The sequence below is a fragment of the Lissotriton helveticus genome, chromosome 1_1, assembly GCF_964261635.1.
Source record: "Lissotriton helveticus chromosome 1_1, aLisHel1.1, whole genome shotgun sequence".
Taxonomy (NCBI): Eukaryota; Metazoa; Chordata; class Amphibia; order Caudata; family Salamandridae; genus Lissotriton; species Lissotriton helveticus.
The window spans coordinates 430321471-430337514 of record NC_136057.1 but is presented as its reverse complement, the minus strand read 5'-3'; the positions used below and the strand labels follow the sequence as shown (position 1 = coordinate 430337514).

The following is a 16044-nucleotide window of genomic DNA, read 5'->3' as shown; positions in this document are numbered from 1 at the left end:
CTACTGCAACCCCTGTACCTATTGTATTTACAAAATTGATTGCCTTTCTGCAAAGTACTCATCTGAGACCTCTCATATGGAGAACAGTACATTTTGATACCTGTTGTTTCTAGAAATAAAACAACTATATCTCTTGATATAAAAACAATTGTCCTGGAGTTCAGTCTTTGAGCGTGCGAAACCTTTTGCTGACTGAGTGTGTGCAACAAATGCTTTACACTGTCCACTGGTACTGCCTTACTGCTTGACCAAGCTACCACTTTAGAGAGTAAGGTCACACCTGGCTTTAACCTCGGTTAAACCTCAGGGGTTTGTGGATTCTATACACACTGTACCTTATTCTGGTCCAGTGTATATAGAGCCACTTTCTCACAGTGGGTAAAATTTATTTTTTGGGTGACCAAAATTATGGGTTAGAATGTTCTTTGGACCGTGTTTCTGAGGCTTTCGGTGGGGTTTTGGACTCCTTGGGTTTTGTTACGGGAGTTTGTGAGTACGAGACTTTTTTCGCCTCCAAAGATTTTTTCGGTTCCGAATGTTTGTCCTTTGTATGTTTAGACGCCGAGGACTTCGGCGAAGAGGCTGTCTTTGGTGCCGACAAAGAAGGGCGTGGCATATCTTTGGTCTTGTGCTTCGATGCCGTAGGTAACTTTTCGGAAGCAAAAACAACAGGTGATGGACAGAAATCAGAACAATGTCATACATTCACCCCAGTACAGAGATCTGGGCCTAAATCCATCGTTTTTTTGCCCACCATGCCTTTCCAGTTTGAACCAAAGGTAACTTTTCAGCACCAGAATGGGGTGGGCTCAAGCGAGAGCCAGAAGGTTTATCTTTAGGTTTCATAGCCGGGCCCGAGGGCGTGGTCGTCTGAGACATGTTGCCGGTGTTGACCCGAGCCAGAGGGTGGTACTGGAGCCGTAGGTTTGTTTTTTGGGAGAGGGGTTTCCATACTCACGGCTGGGGTGTCTCCTCTTCGACATCGGCCTCGGAGACGGAGATGTCTTCTTCATCACCTTCTTGCTCCGGCTGAACATTGGGACCTGCGCCGAAGATGTCCGGAATCGAGTTGCTTCCGCGAGACATTTCGTGAAGTCGAGCCCGACTATCACGGATGGTTTTCTTTGACCTGAAAGATGAACAGGCCTAGTAGTTCTTGTCTTCATGCTCCAGGGAGAGGCAGAGGTTACAAACCTCGTGCAAGACCGTGTGTGGGAACTTAGCACCACACCCGGGGAAAGAAGTCCTTTCTATTGACTCAAGGCATGGTGAGCGCGGATAGGCCCAACGGCCTGCATCGATGGTCGAGGAGTTTGTTTTTAAAGATGCATGTCGAAAGGGAAACACAATCTAGATAATACCGTCGAGTGTAGAGGAACTGTACGTCGAAGAGGGGGTTCAAAACTGGCACCGACCCGGAGCGCAGCAAATCACACACCGAACCCGATGGCGGAAAAAAACGAGATGGAGTCGATGCCCATGTGCAGTATCGTCGTAAGGAGGAATCACCTACCTCGTGGCTACAAAAGACTTCCTCCAAGACAAAAACTAAGTGCAAACATCTGAGCCCAACAACAGGTGGTTATCTATGCACAAGTATACGATCTACAGCTCATATGCCTCGAACATACAATAACAATTAAAAGGAATGTGGCACGGTACTCGCCACACACAGCTGCGGATTTAAAAGAACATGACAATCCATTAAAGTCCGTAAACAGCCACAGCTGTTACATTTTCAGAAATCCAAGTCTGTAAGCCTCAACGGTCCAAATGTCAGTGTGTGGGGGTCCTTAGCAGACCTGGGAATCTCACACCGAAACTAATTGGAAAGTTCTGTCATTGAATTGTCACAACACTTAACCTGAACCTATATTGATTAGAGGCATATTAATTGTTGTTTTTAAAAAAGTCAAAGTGTAATTTGAAAATTGAAAAAAGAAGTTATGTTACAGAAAATAGTCTTGGTACGCCAGGTAACATGGAGCTCTCCACGATTAAATACAGGCTAAAGCTGAAGGTAGAAATAATTTCTCATCCACAAAACTTCCCATCCCCTCAAAATATTCCTAGACCAAAAGGTGCCATACATATGAACATGTATCATAATTTTACTGCATTACAGTACAATGCTATATGTATACCTAAATATAACTACCTGCTGTATTAATTTACTGTTATTTACGTATTACTGGCTTAACGTTTAAACTTTGGAGTTATTGCACACAAAACTGCTCTACTTTCCATTTTAACTTTCTTCATTTCTTTAGCTATATTTTATTGAAAGGTATGTGTAAATTAATTGTAGAAACGAATTGAGGACACTTTGGGAGTGTACAGCATAGAAATTGAAGATTTTCCATAATTTATGGTTAGGTTGTGTTTTGTTTTATTGTATTGTACTTCTCTTCTGTTTATTTGTTATTAAAGTGTTTACAAATTATGTGGTGCGGTTTAAAAAAATAAATATTAAACTGTAAATGCCCCCGTCCCTTCCAAACGATTAAGGATGGTCCAGGAAGTCCCTATAAGTTGATCAAGCACTAATATCCATTTATAGTTCAATTGCAATTAGGAACACATAAGAGCCACTAGAGTGAAGTTTCCTTTGTGTAAAAAAGTGCTGTTATCTGCAGAGCATGTCACATACCCAACTCTCATCATCTAGTAATAATTAAGCTTAGATACTTGTATCATATAGGAATCAAGGTGTATACATGTGATGAGCTTGGTGGAAGATGTTTCCCAACTGGCATCACACATGAACTACTAATGATACACTGACTTTTAGATCAGAATAATAAAAGGGGGGATGTAAGGTAGGAGGTACACTCAAGAGTGCATTCACTTGAGTAATAATGGCAGGGTGTGACATTTACATAAACTTTGACGGTTCACTGAAAGCATTTTTATATAATGGCCCATGACAATGAAACCCTTATCTTGATTCAAAAATAGATCAAAGAACAGGTTAAACAGCCTACTAGTCCTAGACGACCTATCTCTACAGATTCAGAACCCTCTTCCTCAACACGTGATTAATTTAAGACCTTAATCACTTCCAGAAGGTAATAATGCCACTTGTTTCTAAAGATATTATCTCTAAACCCCACATTACAATCTAAGTCACTCTTTATTCATACTGATGTGATACACTAAAACGTATTGACAACAGTTACCTGTTAAGAGTCCTAGCAAGATACTTGGTTCCATTGCGAGTTGCTAGTGAGGGATATTTCTTTTGAAGAAAAGCATATTCATCCCGGATGGAGTCAGCTACAATTTTCTTATTATTGATGTCAAGCTGGCTCCTGAAAAATAAATGCCATTAAACACATACACAATATGTCATATGTGGGCCACTAAAATTTGTGGTTTTTAATCTCATACGGAAAATATAACATAGGCACAAATTTGGCTTTTATCTTTGGTTTAATGCTTGTACCATTTCTAATCCAATTGCACATGCAATGTAATCACTACTATTCTTCCTGAAATACAAATTGAAAGGTTTCAGCATGACAGATAAGTGAATCTTATTTTGTCCCAAATGCACAACCGCAACAAATAGATCGGCCTGGTGCAGAAATTCAATGTAAACTTGTAATGAAAACAAGATATTCAAATCAAGAAAATCTCTGTGGTGAAGAAAGGAAAATTAACTGGGCAGCTGTAACCCAGAATACCTAAACACTACTAACACAAATGTATTACTTCTTCATTTTGAAAGGTAATGCTATGCACAGTGTTATCGGTCATTTCCTTAAATCACTGGAAAATCTGTACAATTTTGCAAAAAGTAGTCTTCAACTCACTTAAAATAATTAAATAATTTGTTTCACAATTACTACAGCGAAGTGATTCTTACTTGATAAAGAGAAGAACCTTAGTCCAGATATAGGCAAGTTTATACGCTTTGGCTTCATCATAATATCAGAAAGCTAACAATCACTTCCTATTACAGCCAAAGCCCATGTACAAGATGGGACATGTACACTAGTGTCACATTTGAGTTTAATTGTCCATCCAATTTTAATACATACAAATAGCCACATTAGTCAGTTGATGGGCAGGTAAACAGTTTATTTCTAAACGGTCTTCTTACAAAATAGATCATATATATCGTAAAAGTGCTCAATGATCCTGCAGATGTACGGGACTGTTTAGTGATAATGAAGTACTCATGACGGAGAACAGATGTAATAACACTTAGTTCCACTGCTACAATATTTCAAAATCCATGTGCTTTTTGGTAAAAAAAGATCAGTCACCCTGTTTTGTCTTTCAGACGTGTCTATAGAATTTCTAAGCACGTAACACAAGCTTTGCTTCACATTATTGTACTGCTGTCAACATGTTCATATTAATGTGGACATATGTCCTCAAGTATGTAACCAGACTTGTTAAAACAAAAACTGTCAGCAGTCAGTTACTGTCACTGTAAATTTAATAAATACAAACATTAATATTTATTCAAAACAATAGGTCCTAAGAAAATGCAAAGACAAAATGGTGAGAGAAAAATCACAAAGAGGTTTCTATAGATAGGGAAAATGTTACATTGGAGGCATTTGTTCATAGCCTGTAGCACTGTAAATTCACATGCTCGGCATTTTCCTGCAATCTAGTGTTGGGCTCTGACGCTGCAAGTTGTTTTTGTTTAAATAAGTCTTTTCGAGTCACAAGATACCCTGCAACCCACCCCCTCTAGTTGGCAATGTACATATTTATTTATAGAGTTTTATATAGCGTGAACGTGACCTTTGGGGATCAGAGCGCTTCACAGTTACATGAGGTACATTTGGAATACAGCGGGTATAGCAGCATTAATATATATAATATTCCGGTACATGTCTTTCTTAGCCGTTTCAGCAATAACAATTTTAGGAACTGTTTAATGAACAAGGTGTATAGGCACAGACTCCATTGTTAGTTGGTTTTTCACACACTAAGTGAACGTAGGAATGACGTGGAGAAAAGGTAGAAAATGGTGACCATGTGAATGGAGTTTCAGAGTAGGAAATGTTAATATTACAAACATGGGCAAAACAACAAAAAAAGACTCAAGAGAATGGTGGGCGCATTTGTACATACAGCTCTACAAGCCTAGAACATAATTTTACAAAGTAACACTTTTCGTTCATCGCATGTGCTGCTGTAGCTACACATGCTCTGCACAGACTATAAAGCAATACTCCCAAAAGCGGTGCCTAGTCAGTGGATGATTCAGATGTCTAAAATAAAGTTCTTAAACTTGGCAAATCTTAGTATGCAGATGACAGTGCTTAATTTGAGCCGTTGGTTGCAGGTGAGGCTTCCTTTTCTCCAGCCACCCAGCGCAAGAGAGAAAAACAGAAATGGAAGAAGGAAGGTAGCGAAAGATTCGAAGACAGTGACAAAGGAAGAAAGTGGGGATAAAAAAACAAACCTGCATGCATGAGATGAAGATGCAGGAAGTGTTTGGTGGTGGAAGAAAGAGGCAGGTGGTGGAATCCAAGCTACACATCCTTGGTATGAACAAGCCTGTCATTCATCTGCATGGCACTGGGCTTTTGAGAAAACTTTGGTAGCACATATTTTATAAACTAACCACTCACTTATGTGCAAAAATATCTACCCAGTAGTACTTAGTATAGGTGTTAATAGAGTCTGGCCGGGGGGAGTGAGGAGTACTCTTTTGGCAGGTAGCATGTTTGGATACACATACGTATCCATCTAGCTAGACCAGCTTTTGATATTGGTTGTCCTCTATCACGTTTAGCAAAAGCGACAAATCTGTTGATTGAAATGACTTAGTTCAGCCAATGTTGTACATTAGGGCTCTTTTAATGTATATTGTGTTATGGGCACTTTCCACAACCGAGTTGGGTGAAGAAAGAAGACAGGTTGCTAAATTATTTAGTTGAGGTGGAAAGGAGAGAGAACCTTAGGAAGGAACTTAGGGTCAGTTCTAAGTACAACCCTATCTGCATTAACCTGGAGGAAGAGTTCTTGAATAGTGCGGGCATGTAACTTACTTATACAACGGAGAGAGTTAATAGCTACGAGAAAAGCTACTTTCGAGGATGGTAACTGCAAAGGAGATTAGAGCAATGGCTCAAAAGAGGGACCCACAATATTTGAGATTACAATATTGTGATTCTAAAGAGGGTAATGTGGAACTCTGGGTGGGATAACCTGTTTATGGCCTTCCATAACGGCTTTATAGTCAGGGATTCTAAAAAAGGGAGACTGTTCCCTCTTTTGCACGTATGGAGTCATATGGGTGAGGTGTAGGCATATGGAGGTGTACACTAACCCTGACTTTTGTAGGTGAAGCAATTAACAGACAATGTCATGGACCTCTGGTTTAAGAGGACCCAGATGTTTGGAGTTACAGTAGTGAACAAACCTTTTCCAATTTGCAGCATAGCATGCTCTAATGGCAACTATGCAGGCTTCCTTTTGGATACACATTCACTCGTGTGGGAGGCTTAGAGTTCAAATATACGGCTTCAGGCTCCAAACAGCTAAATGGAGCTGCCTGTGGTCGTTGCATCTGATCTTGCCATGTTGCTGTATGAGAAGTGCCAGTCTGTAGGGGTGCTTTTCTTGGGGAGGAATAGACATCGCAAGGAGAGTTGAGAACCATAGTTGCCTGCCTCGTTTAGGAGCCACAGGTATGAGAGTGCAGCTTCCTTACCATGTACGGAATAAGTGTGAGAGGAAGAACATTTGGGCAAATATCCCTGACCAATTCGAGCATTGCCCATGGACTGTGCGTGTGGAAACCTGGAGGCAAAGCTTTTAGCATTTTGCGTTTTCATGAGTGGCGTATAGGTCTACTGGGGAAACCCCCAGCATAGGAAGTAAGGAAGTAGGACTTGAGGGTGAAGATCCCAATTGTCGACTTGTTAAGAAGTCCAGGTGAGCAGGTCAACAAAGTTGTTGTCCACTCCCAGTAAGTATTCTGTACATACAGTGGTGAATCACCCAACGCGAAATCTTTTGTACCAAAGCTGAATGCTGCGGTGAATTGCCCTGTTTCTACAGTTAGTACATGGTAGTCATGTTGTCTGTATGTACATTACCTTGCCCTGAACATTTTGGAAGAAGGCCTTCGGGGTTGGTGTTCCACCACTGAAAGCAGCGAGGAGTACTGGCTGGCCCTTACCAACTCTAGAACCTGTAGTGTACCCTCCGCTTGTGACCACTGTTCCAAAAGGCATTCCTGCAATGGCACATATGTAGTCTGCCATGGGGAACTATGGTGATGCAGGCGGTTATAATCCCTAGTAAGCACATCACTGTTCTGACTGGAAGACGATTTGGCTGGAAATGAGGGATAGCTAGCACTCTTTGAAAGCTGGGATAAGCCTTGTCAGTGATAGTATTGAGAATTGACTCTAGAAAGGGTTGAATTTATAGGGGCTGAAGGTGGGATTTGATGGTTTTTACTGTAAATCCCAAACTGTGGCAGAGGGAGATGATAGCTGGAGTGTCTGTCTGCTGCCAGCCCACGGTTTTGATGTACCTTCTAGATATGAAAAAACATGTGTGTTTCCTTCCCTCATTCTTGGGTGGGCATCGACTAATGCTGCGCATTTTGTAAACACCCTTTGGACAGTGATAACCCAGAAGGTTAGCACCTTGACTTGGTTGTGTTGTCCATTTATCATCAAGCAAAGGTATCGCATAAGAGCGGGATGGACGAGTATATGAAAATTGGTGTCTTTCTAATTTAGAGCAGCCATTAAATTGCCTTGCTGCAGCATGGGTATACACTTATGTAGGGTTGACAGATGGAAATGCTCAAATAGAAATATGTGTCGAGTATTGGTCTAAGGGAGATGCCCTTTGTAGGGACTACAAACTACATGAAATAAACCCCTCTTCCTTGATATTTTAAGGGTGCTGACTCTATGGCCCCCTTGAGCAGGAGCATATGTAGCTCTTCGTAGAGGAGGCATGCTGTTTGGAGCTTAGAGTGGGTGGATGGGATGGAATGTTTGGAGGGGTTGAAAGGAGCTCAATGCAATATCCATGTTGGATTATGCTTAAAACTCAACAATCTTAGGTCATTTCTTCTCAGTGAGGAAAAAATTAGTTGCAATATACCCTTCAGAGGTGTGATGTGATTTGGGGGAGATGCATGGCAATTAATGTTTTTGAGGTGGGGGCTCCCTAAGTGCAAGGGCTTCTACCCTCCCCGTTAGACTTATTGTCCAGAATATTCCACGTGTGTATTCCCTGCCTGCTTGTTGATATTAAGATTCCCGCAGGCCTTGGTAGGACTGAGGCTGTTCTGAAGAAGTGGTCTTTGCTGTGCCTTTATGCTGCTGCCTATTAAAGGAACCCGTGATGGATGGCATCCTAAGGGCCCCAGAACTCCTAGCTATCTGCATATTTTAATTTCTTCCAACATTTGGTCTACTTGTGGGCCAAAGAGGTGGTCACCTTTAAAGGGGAGATTAAGGAGATTTTTGCACCTCTGGTTTAAACTGGGGATACGGAGCCATGAGTGCTTGCGTCGTATTAGCAGCATTCTATTGTAGTGCGAAAGGAAACCCATGGAGTTAGCGATCAACTAATGTGTAGCAGCCCCCACCGCTGCAGCATCAAATATTTTGCTCTCCTTATACAGTCGGGAAGCATCCTCTGGCTTGTGCAGCAGCCCTTTTACAGGCAGTGTGTACGACAAGAGACTATGGAGGAGCATGTCCCATGATTTAAGTAGAATCCAAGGGAGATGGTTTGTACTTTTTCTGCACTCTTGGAGTAAACTCCGGAGTACTGACAGGCGCTTTAAAGGTTTCTGTGGCAGACGTAATCATCCCCTTTAGCATCGGAAGAAACTGCATAAGGCGTTCAGAATAAGCGTTTCGACCAAGGAAGTCTTAAACAAGGATGGTGTGCTTGTCCCCCTTGCAGTAAGATGTAGCTCTCTGTGTGACCCAATGATATGTGACTGTGTTGTCTGCGGAGATGCCCTCAAGTGGAACTGGATTTAGGTCTTCATCCCCTCGAAGGTCTACGTCGTAATTTACCCACAGGTCTTCTGCAGGTGGAGGACAGAATGGTGCTTTGTAGTCATCAGGTTGGGGGCGTATAGGAGCTGGTGCTGCTTATATACAAGAAAGATTGTGATGACTTTGGTTGAGAATGTGAAGGAGTGAGGACAGTGGGGGTGAAGGCAGATCGAGTGGAGGTGTGAAGGATGAAGAGTTATGTAAGAAGAGGTATAGTTGTTGTGTCCCTGAACCTCTTGAATTGTGGTGGAGTCTCCGCAGCAATATCTGGCAAGGGTTCCTTCTCAAAAGTGAGCTTCTTCTTTGCTAGAGACTGAAGTCTTCAGATTTTTGGAAGTGATCTTACCAGTCTGGAGGTGGATGATAATGCACTTTTGCCTTTCATCTACTTCTTCCTGCAGTCTCTCCATGATTGGTTTCTGGGAGTCATCAGAGCCAGCCAGTGTTTCTAGTACCAACTGCTTAATGGTTTCGGACTGAATATCATGTTGATGCCATGATTTGGCTTTTCTGCACCGGAGGGCCCACAGGAGTTGAGGCTCTTGGCTGTGTCCTGTTTCTGCTTCAATGCCTTACCCTGGTGCTGGTGGCAATCTGAAGGCTGAGAAGGCACAGAGAGGCAGAGTTGTGAATCCTCGACTGAATATCTGTGGCCAGTGAGGGGAAGTGTTCCATTTTTATGTGTCCTTTTATGAGGCTTATGCGGTCAGGATTTAGACATTCTCCTGGTCCTCAGCGCTAACCGTTAACTTGGTTTGAGGGCAGGTGGTGGTGCAGGGGACTTTTCTCCTCCTGCTCTCCCTTCTCTTAGGTGCTAGAAGCAATAACCTTTGGGCTAGGCTGGTGTACAGGCATTTCTTCTTAATCAATACCCGAGCAGATCCGCTTTCCTGAAAATATCAAATGTGATGTCTGTACACTGCATGGTTCTGTATATTCACCATTGGTCTCTACACTGACGGAGAGATTTCTTGCAGGGGAAGACCAACCAGAAGCTACACTTGGTATCCTTGTCATCTGGAGACACACATTACACACCAGTCGCAGGATACTCAAAGGATATTTTGCGTCACATTGAGAGCATTTTTGATGGGTGTACATTCCATCAGTCTCCACAGCACTTTATTCTCCAGAGTCGACAGAAGGAAGGAAAGGGGCGTTGGTGTCCTGTGTGTTAGGGACTGAGTCTTCTACGGTCTCAAAGGTATTGACGAGTAGTAAGGCGGCTGGATGGAGGTGGAGAGGTAGGCCTTCTCAACCATGGGAAGGAAAGGTTTGCCACAGGGGGATGGATCAAAGCATGTGGAGTCCAGAAGCCTTGTTGGCAAGTGCCCAAACCTGATGGCGGGGGAAAAAAATCTAATAATTGAGATGGTGCCCATGTGTATTGCCAACTAAGAAAAGAGTCACAGGCTGTGTCTGAGTTTGAAGTACTGAGTTAAGTAAGAAAGTGTGACTACAAGAAGACACCACCCGCATAACCGCATGACCCATGGATAAAAAAAAAAAGAAGAGGAAAATCCTCTGGAAAAAGATCAAGACAGGTGAGAGCATTAGGCCTCGCGAGTGTGCATGCACGAGAGAGAGCAGGGATACACAGAATTCAGCCCTGATGAAGGCCCCAGACCGGATCGTGCACTTAGGGTGGGCTGAAACATGTTGCCAAAAAGGGTACAATTGAACAACTATGTTCAATAGAACCCACGATTTTATTCATACCCCAGGTACCCTAAAAATAGAGAAGCACCTTTGGGTATACCTAGAGGTGTTTTTAATCAACTACTCTTCTGGATTCTTGCATATCCACCTTGACTTTATCTAAGAACTCCCATTTAATCTATGGTTGACTCCGCCCTGGTGGTATCATCTTACCAGAGTGTGGATAGTTTCCGATGATGAAGCATGTCAAGATAAGTGAGTAGGAGTCTACTCCAATATCTTTTGATATCCCCGCATCTGTGGATGCTGCAGAGGTGAATACCAACTTCTTAAAAAAGGAGGGAATCCCTTTCCCTCCCTAAAGATAAAAAAGTGTTTTTGCTTGAAAAATTATTTTGACTAATCAGTTGCTTGTGTGTGAGAGTAAGAGTCACAGGCTACCTCTTAACTCAAAAAGACATCTTCAAACAAAAACAAAGTACAAAGTCTGAGCCCAAAACTAGATGGCAGGAGTATTCAAAGCAAGTGCTATCAACATAGTTTTGCTTAGTTTGTGTTTTTGTTAAATTATTTTGACTGTTCTATGTTTATTTATGTCTCTCTGGAACATACCAATTATCTCTAAAGAGTAGCAGCTTTGTGCTCACCTGTTCACCACTCCTATGATACCAAGTTTGACTGGAATTACTCTGCCCATAAGCACATCCATAGCATCTGTACCGGCGTCCATTAAGTCGAGCTTAGTGATGACAGCTAGGGTTCTGCGGCCTGGCATTGAAACAGGAAAAAAAATCTCTCTCAGGCAAAAATATAACAAAGCAGACCACGTCAAAAGAAAATGTACCCTTTTCACAATATATAAATATATATATATATATATATATATATATATATATATATATATATATATATATTATCCACCAAAAAAGAATTATTGTCCGCATTTAATGCGGACAATAATTCTTTTTTGGTGGATAATTTGCATTGGGGGAACGTTCATCCCCACTGTCCAGCACCAGCCGTGCTAAGAGTGCACTTACGAGTGAACGATTCGGTGGGGGGAAAAAAAATAATAATAATAATATATATATATATATATATATATATATATATATATATATATATATATATTATACACAAGATATTTTCAGCACAAAGATGAAAGTGGGGCACAACTAAGCAAAATAAAGAAACCGAACATACAGATAGAACAGATTAAATCCTGTAATCCGCAATATCGACTAAAATCTTACTGAAAAAGCTACACATATTTAATCTTACCAAAGGCATAGATGTATAATAAACCATTTTAAATCATAATCAACTACTAATAAAACATGCATAATTTAACAAGATCAATAACAGGGGTGCAGGATTTTGGGCGGAGGATGCCTGGTCTATTATATGTACTATTCGTTTTGTGTTGGCACTACAGCTTCTTTCTGGGATAATTCCAGTCTTATCCGGATCTAAAAGGGCCTGCATATATGTGTTGAGGAACCTAGCAATTATGCCCGTAAAACGTTTGACATCGATGTTCAATAGAGAAATGGGACTATATGTTGATCCAAATTTGGGATCTTTTCCCGGCTTTGGGAATCATCATTATCACCGCCTAGCACATGGTATCGGTATGTTTAGAACTACCCAAAGAAGTTTTAGAGGCATGTGAGCAGAGGGACAAGAGGAGTTATAGGGTTCTATAGTAGGCTGAAGTAAACTCAGCTAGCCCTAGAGCCTTGCCTAATTGAAGCTTAGAGATACATGCAATTACCTTCTCCACATATGTATCTGATGCAAGCGAGGCGGCACTCCAAGGAGGATATGCGGGAAATTCAAAATGTTTTGGTAATGGTAGTGGAAAATTAAAAAGTTTGTCTCTTCTGAATTTGTCTCCTCTGCCAAGTAAAGATCTACGCAAAAGTATTCAAATGCCTGTGCTACATCTCTTTACGCGTGGGCCTCTCCTCCACCCAGAGGGTAATCTGTGCAAAACTGCAATTATGTATTGTCACGTAACTTGGATGCCTATAATTGCCCAGTTTTACTGCTCCCTCTGCATAATATCTTTGTTTAGTGCGGAGATGGCAATATTCCCCTCGGTCAAAATCCAGGACTCTGAGCTGTGTTCTGGTCAGTGTTAGCTGTTGCAAAACTTTATGCACTCCGCTACACTTGTGGTCACAGCTAGATCACGCATCTAGCCCTCCATCTCAGACTTTTTCCATCCAGGTCTTAAGTCAGGCAGATATGGACCTTAAGGAACTTCTGAGCACTGCCTTTCAGTGTTTCCCATAAAAGGGGGGTTAATTAGGGTGATATCAGTGTCAAAAGCTGACATGTACTATTGAATTATCTCTCTTGCCACTGTCTAGGTGGAGTTGTGTCGTAGAAGATTATTGCTGAGCCTCCAATACTGATTCCCAGATGGGAGCCAAGCAATTTTGAAAGTAATCAGGATGGGGGAAGAGGACTGACAGGGCTGAGACTGCAGTCTCAGCTCGAGTAATGGTGGACAGAATTTAGAGAGTAGATAAATAGCAGTCCAGCCTTGTGTATGCCTGGTGGGAGGCAGAATAAAATTAGTAATCTCTGGTTGAGGTTTTCACAGATTGCCAGAGAGCTGTCAGGCCCATATTGGACAGTCATCTCAGTTACTCAGATGAGTGCCCCGGTCCAGCCCCTTCTTTAAGCTGATCTGTCACATACTGGGTCAGGGAAGTAATTGAATCCCGCCCCCCCATCCCCCCCTACATGATTAGGATGTCCCTGTCTGGACAGGATACAACCAGAGAAAGGGCTTTAAGTATAAATTCTTCTTGGTGTTCATTAGGCTCATATAGGGTAGCTATAGTGTGCGTACTGCCATTTAAAGATAGTTGTAGGGATAATAGTATCCTATCTCAGCCATGTTGTGGAGCACCTGCTCCTTAAATGTATTAGCTAGCACGATGGTCACTCCTGCTTTTTTTAAAGAGTCCCCAAGAAAAAAATATTGTCTGATGAATGAATAGGATCACCTCCATTTCTTCTTAAAGAGGGGAGTCTCTTGGAGAAAACGTGTCGCATTCAGTCACACAGCATTAACAGTATAGCCAAGCGTTTGGCAGGCACATTGAGTTCCCTTACATTCAGACTCAGCACTTTAATAATGGAGTATTGGCATGTGGTGTGCACTGTAACAGGGTTGCACACTGGAAAAGATGTGGAGGTTTAGTAAATGAGCCCTTGATTAAACCCAATACTACTTGGGAGTTTGCAAACTGTAATAAACGGGGGTGGGGGGAGAAACAACTGTTTGAACTGCCCCTCCTCTCCCACCCTAAAGGGAGCAAAACATGTAAATGTGAAAGGGTTTGTTAGAATGCGCATTACTATCATGCCTGTCCTATGTAAAGGGTGATTCCTTAGGACCAACCAGACTAGGGTATATAAATTATTTGGAAAGATATCAATCACGGCATGGTTAAGGGGTGTGTTTTTAGTTGTGAAAGTAGTGTCTCCTTTCAGGGGAGGGTCCAAATGATAATGTCGCTTTAGGGTGGTCATATGGTCAAACTGGGCTCAGGTTTGGAATCCTGGCCTTGGAGTCCGGGTTCGTGGTTGTCTTTCGCTCCAGCTCTCATCTGTTGAGGGCTTATGGAATGTTTTCCTGTTGGAGCGTCTGGGTCCATTTCCCAGATCGTTTACGCTGGGCTTCGCAAGTTTCTTTGGTAATTGGTAGGGCATCCTTCCAGGCCCAATATGGTGTAGACTTAATCCATGGTGTCGATTGAGTGTGTTTCATTATTCCATGCAAATGAGACGAAAGGGATGGCTTCAATTATATTTGATCACTTTAACCTGTAGAAACGTGGTGGCTGGCATCCGCAACCACCTATTCTGGAGTGTAATGGGGAATAAGTTCCGATATGGCTATAACTTTGCACCCACAATTGTGATAAAGATGGAGTTTCCCACTATACTCATGAAAATCTCTTTCTGTTGATAATGGTGAGCAAATGTAGGAATGTCTTACGAGGCGATAGGGAAGCCGGATCTGGAGGTCCAAACCAGTGTGTTCGGTCCAGAATAATGTCATTTTCCACCAGGTCCTTGAGTATTTGTCTAAAGAGAAGCATTACATAGCCTTCAATGTCACTCTTCTCTGAGTTACGTAGGAAACCTTTGATTCGGATGTTGGAGCGATGCAACTGGTTCTCTAAATCTTCAAAGTTTCCCTTCTTTTAGGCAAACAGTGCACCGCCCACCCAGGTATCAATTTGTCAAAAAGGTGTGTCTGCAAAACATGATAAGAAACTTCCCAAGTTTGAAAAATCGTTTAAAAAACCTTCAATTGTAAAGCCAAATCTGGAGCTTGGACTTCAGAAGATAAAAACAAAAAGCTTTTTACAGTGATGGAAAGCGAATGAAAGTAACTAGTATAATACCTAGCTACCCATTTGCAGTTTGTGATACACATTGTTTATCAAGGAATTTTCTGTTTACCGAGATAAAAAACAAAGATCTGAACCCTGCAGTCAATCATCATTCATTGCTACTCACCATCTGGGTCTACCTCTCTAGCAATCTTAAGTGCTTCAGATGTGGCCATGTCCGTGTTGGCAGCGGTGACAGCGAGAATGATAGAGTTTGGATTACTAATGAACTGAAATATGAGCTCTCTGATTTGAAGTTCAATGTCCTTGGGTTGGTCACCAACAGGAACCTAAGGATAGGGGAACAATATGAAACACCCGATTACACATTAGCCATAAGAAATCAAGTTACTTACCTGTAACTTTAGTTCTCCAGTATTGGAAGCTTTCATAGATTCACATGCCTGAATCATTCCCCGTCGTCGAGACGGGAGTCTCCGGTATATAAAAAAGCAGTGCTTAGTAGTAAAGCAAACTGAAAAGAGGCCTAGGCCCATTTCCCTTTTGCAACCCATAGCCTTTGTCATGTAAAAAAGGCCCAAACTTTCCTCTGAACCAATCAGAGCTCCTCACCCTCTAGAACCCTTCTGAGAGAACCTTCTGCCCCTCAGATTTTTCGTGCACTTGTGTATATAACACACTCTTTGTGCTAAATCCGAGGTGAGCCTCTCAGGGGAGGAGGGTGGGTGGATGTGAATCTATGAAAGCTTCCAATACTGGAGAACTAAAGTTACAGGTAAGTAACTTGTTTTCTTACTCCAGTATTGGAACTTTCATAGATTCACATGCCTGAATCAGAATAGCGAGCAGTGAAAAACTAAGCACATTTCTCAGATACATTTCATAATCATGCAATACAATTTGAAAATGAAGCATAACCTCATAAATGTATATACGTATAGAAAATGTGACTTTGCAAACAAGAGAAATTACGGATGGAGGGATGTAAAAAAAAGGCT

The 16044-nt window shown here is 41.9% G+C and overlaps 1 protein-coding gene across 6 annotated transcripts in view; it reads right to left on the bottom strand.

Annotated features, from left to right (window-relative positions):
• DNM1L (dynamin 1 like) overlaps nucleotides 1–16044 on the bottom strand; it is a 747198-nt gene that overhangs the window by 354002 nt on the left and 377152 nt on the right. For all 6 annotated transcript variants that reach the window (XR_013606882.1, XM_078673807.1, XM_078673806.1 and 3 more), the window contains 3 exons: nucleotides 15213–15375; nucleotides 11315–11435; nucleotides 3180–3311 (listed from right to left, as the gene is read on the bottom strand). Coding sequence is in view for 5 of the 6 variants with exons in the window: in XM_078673806.1 (XP_078529932.1) it covers nucleotides 3180–3311; nucleotides 11315–11435; nucleotides 15213–15375 (416 nt within the window). In the remaining variant the exon portion in view is untranslated. The remainder of the gene's footprint in view (nucleotides 1–3179; nucleotides 3312–11314; nucleotides 11436–15212; nucleotides 15376–16044) is intronic.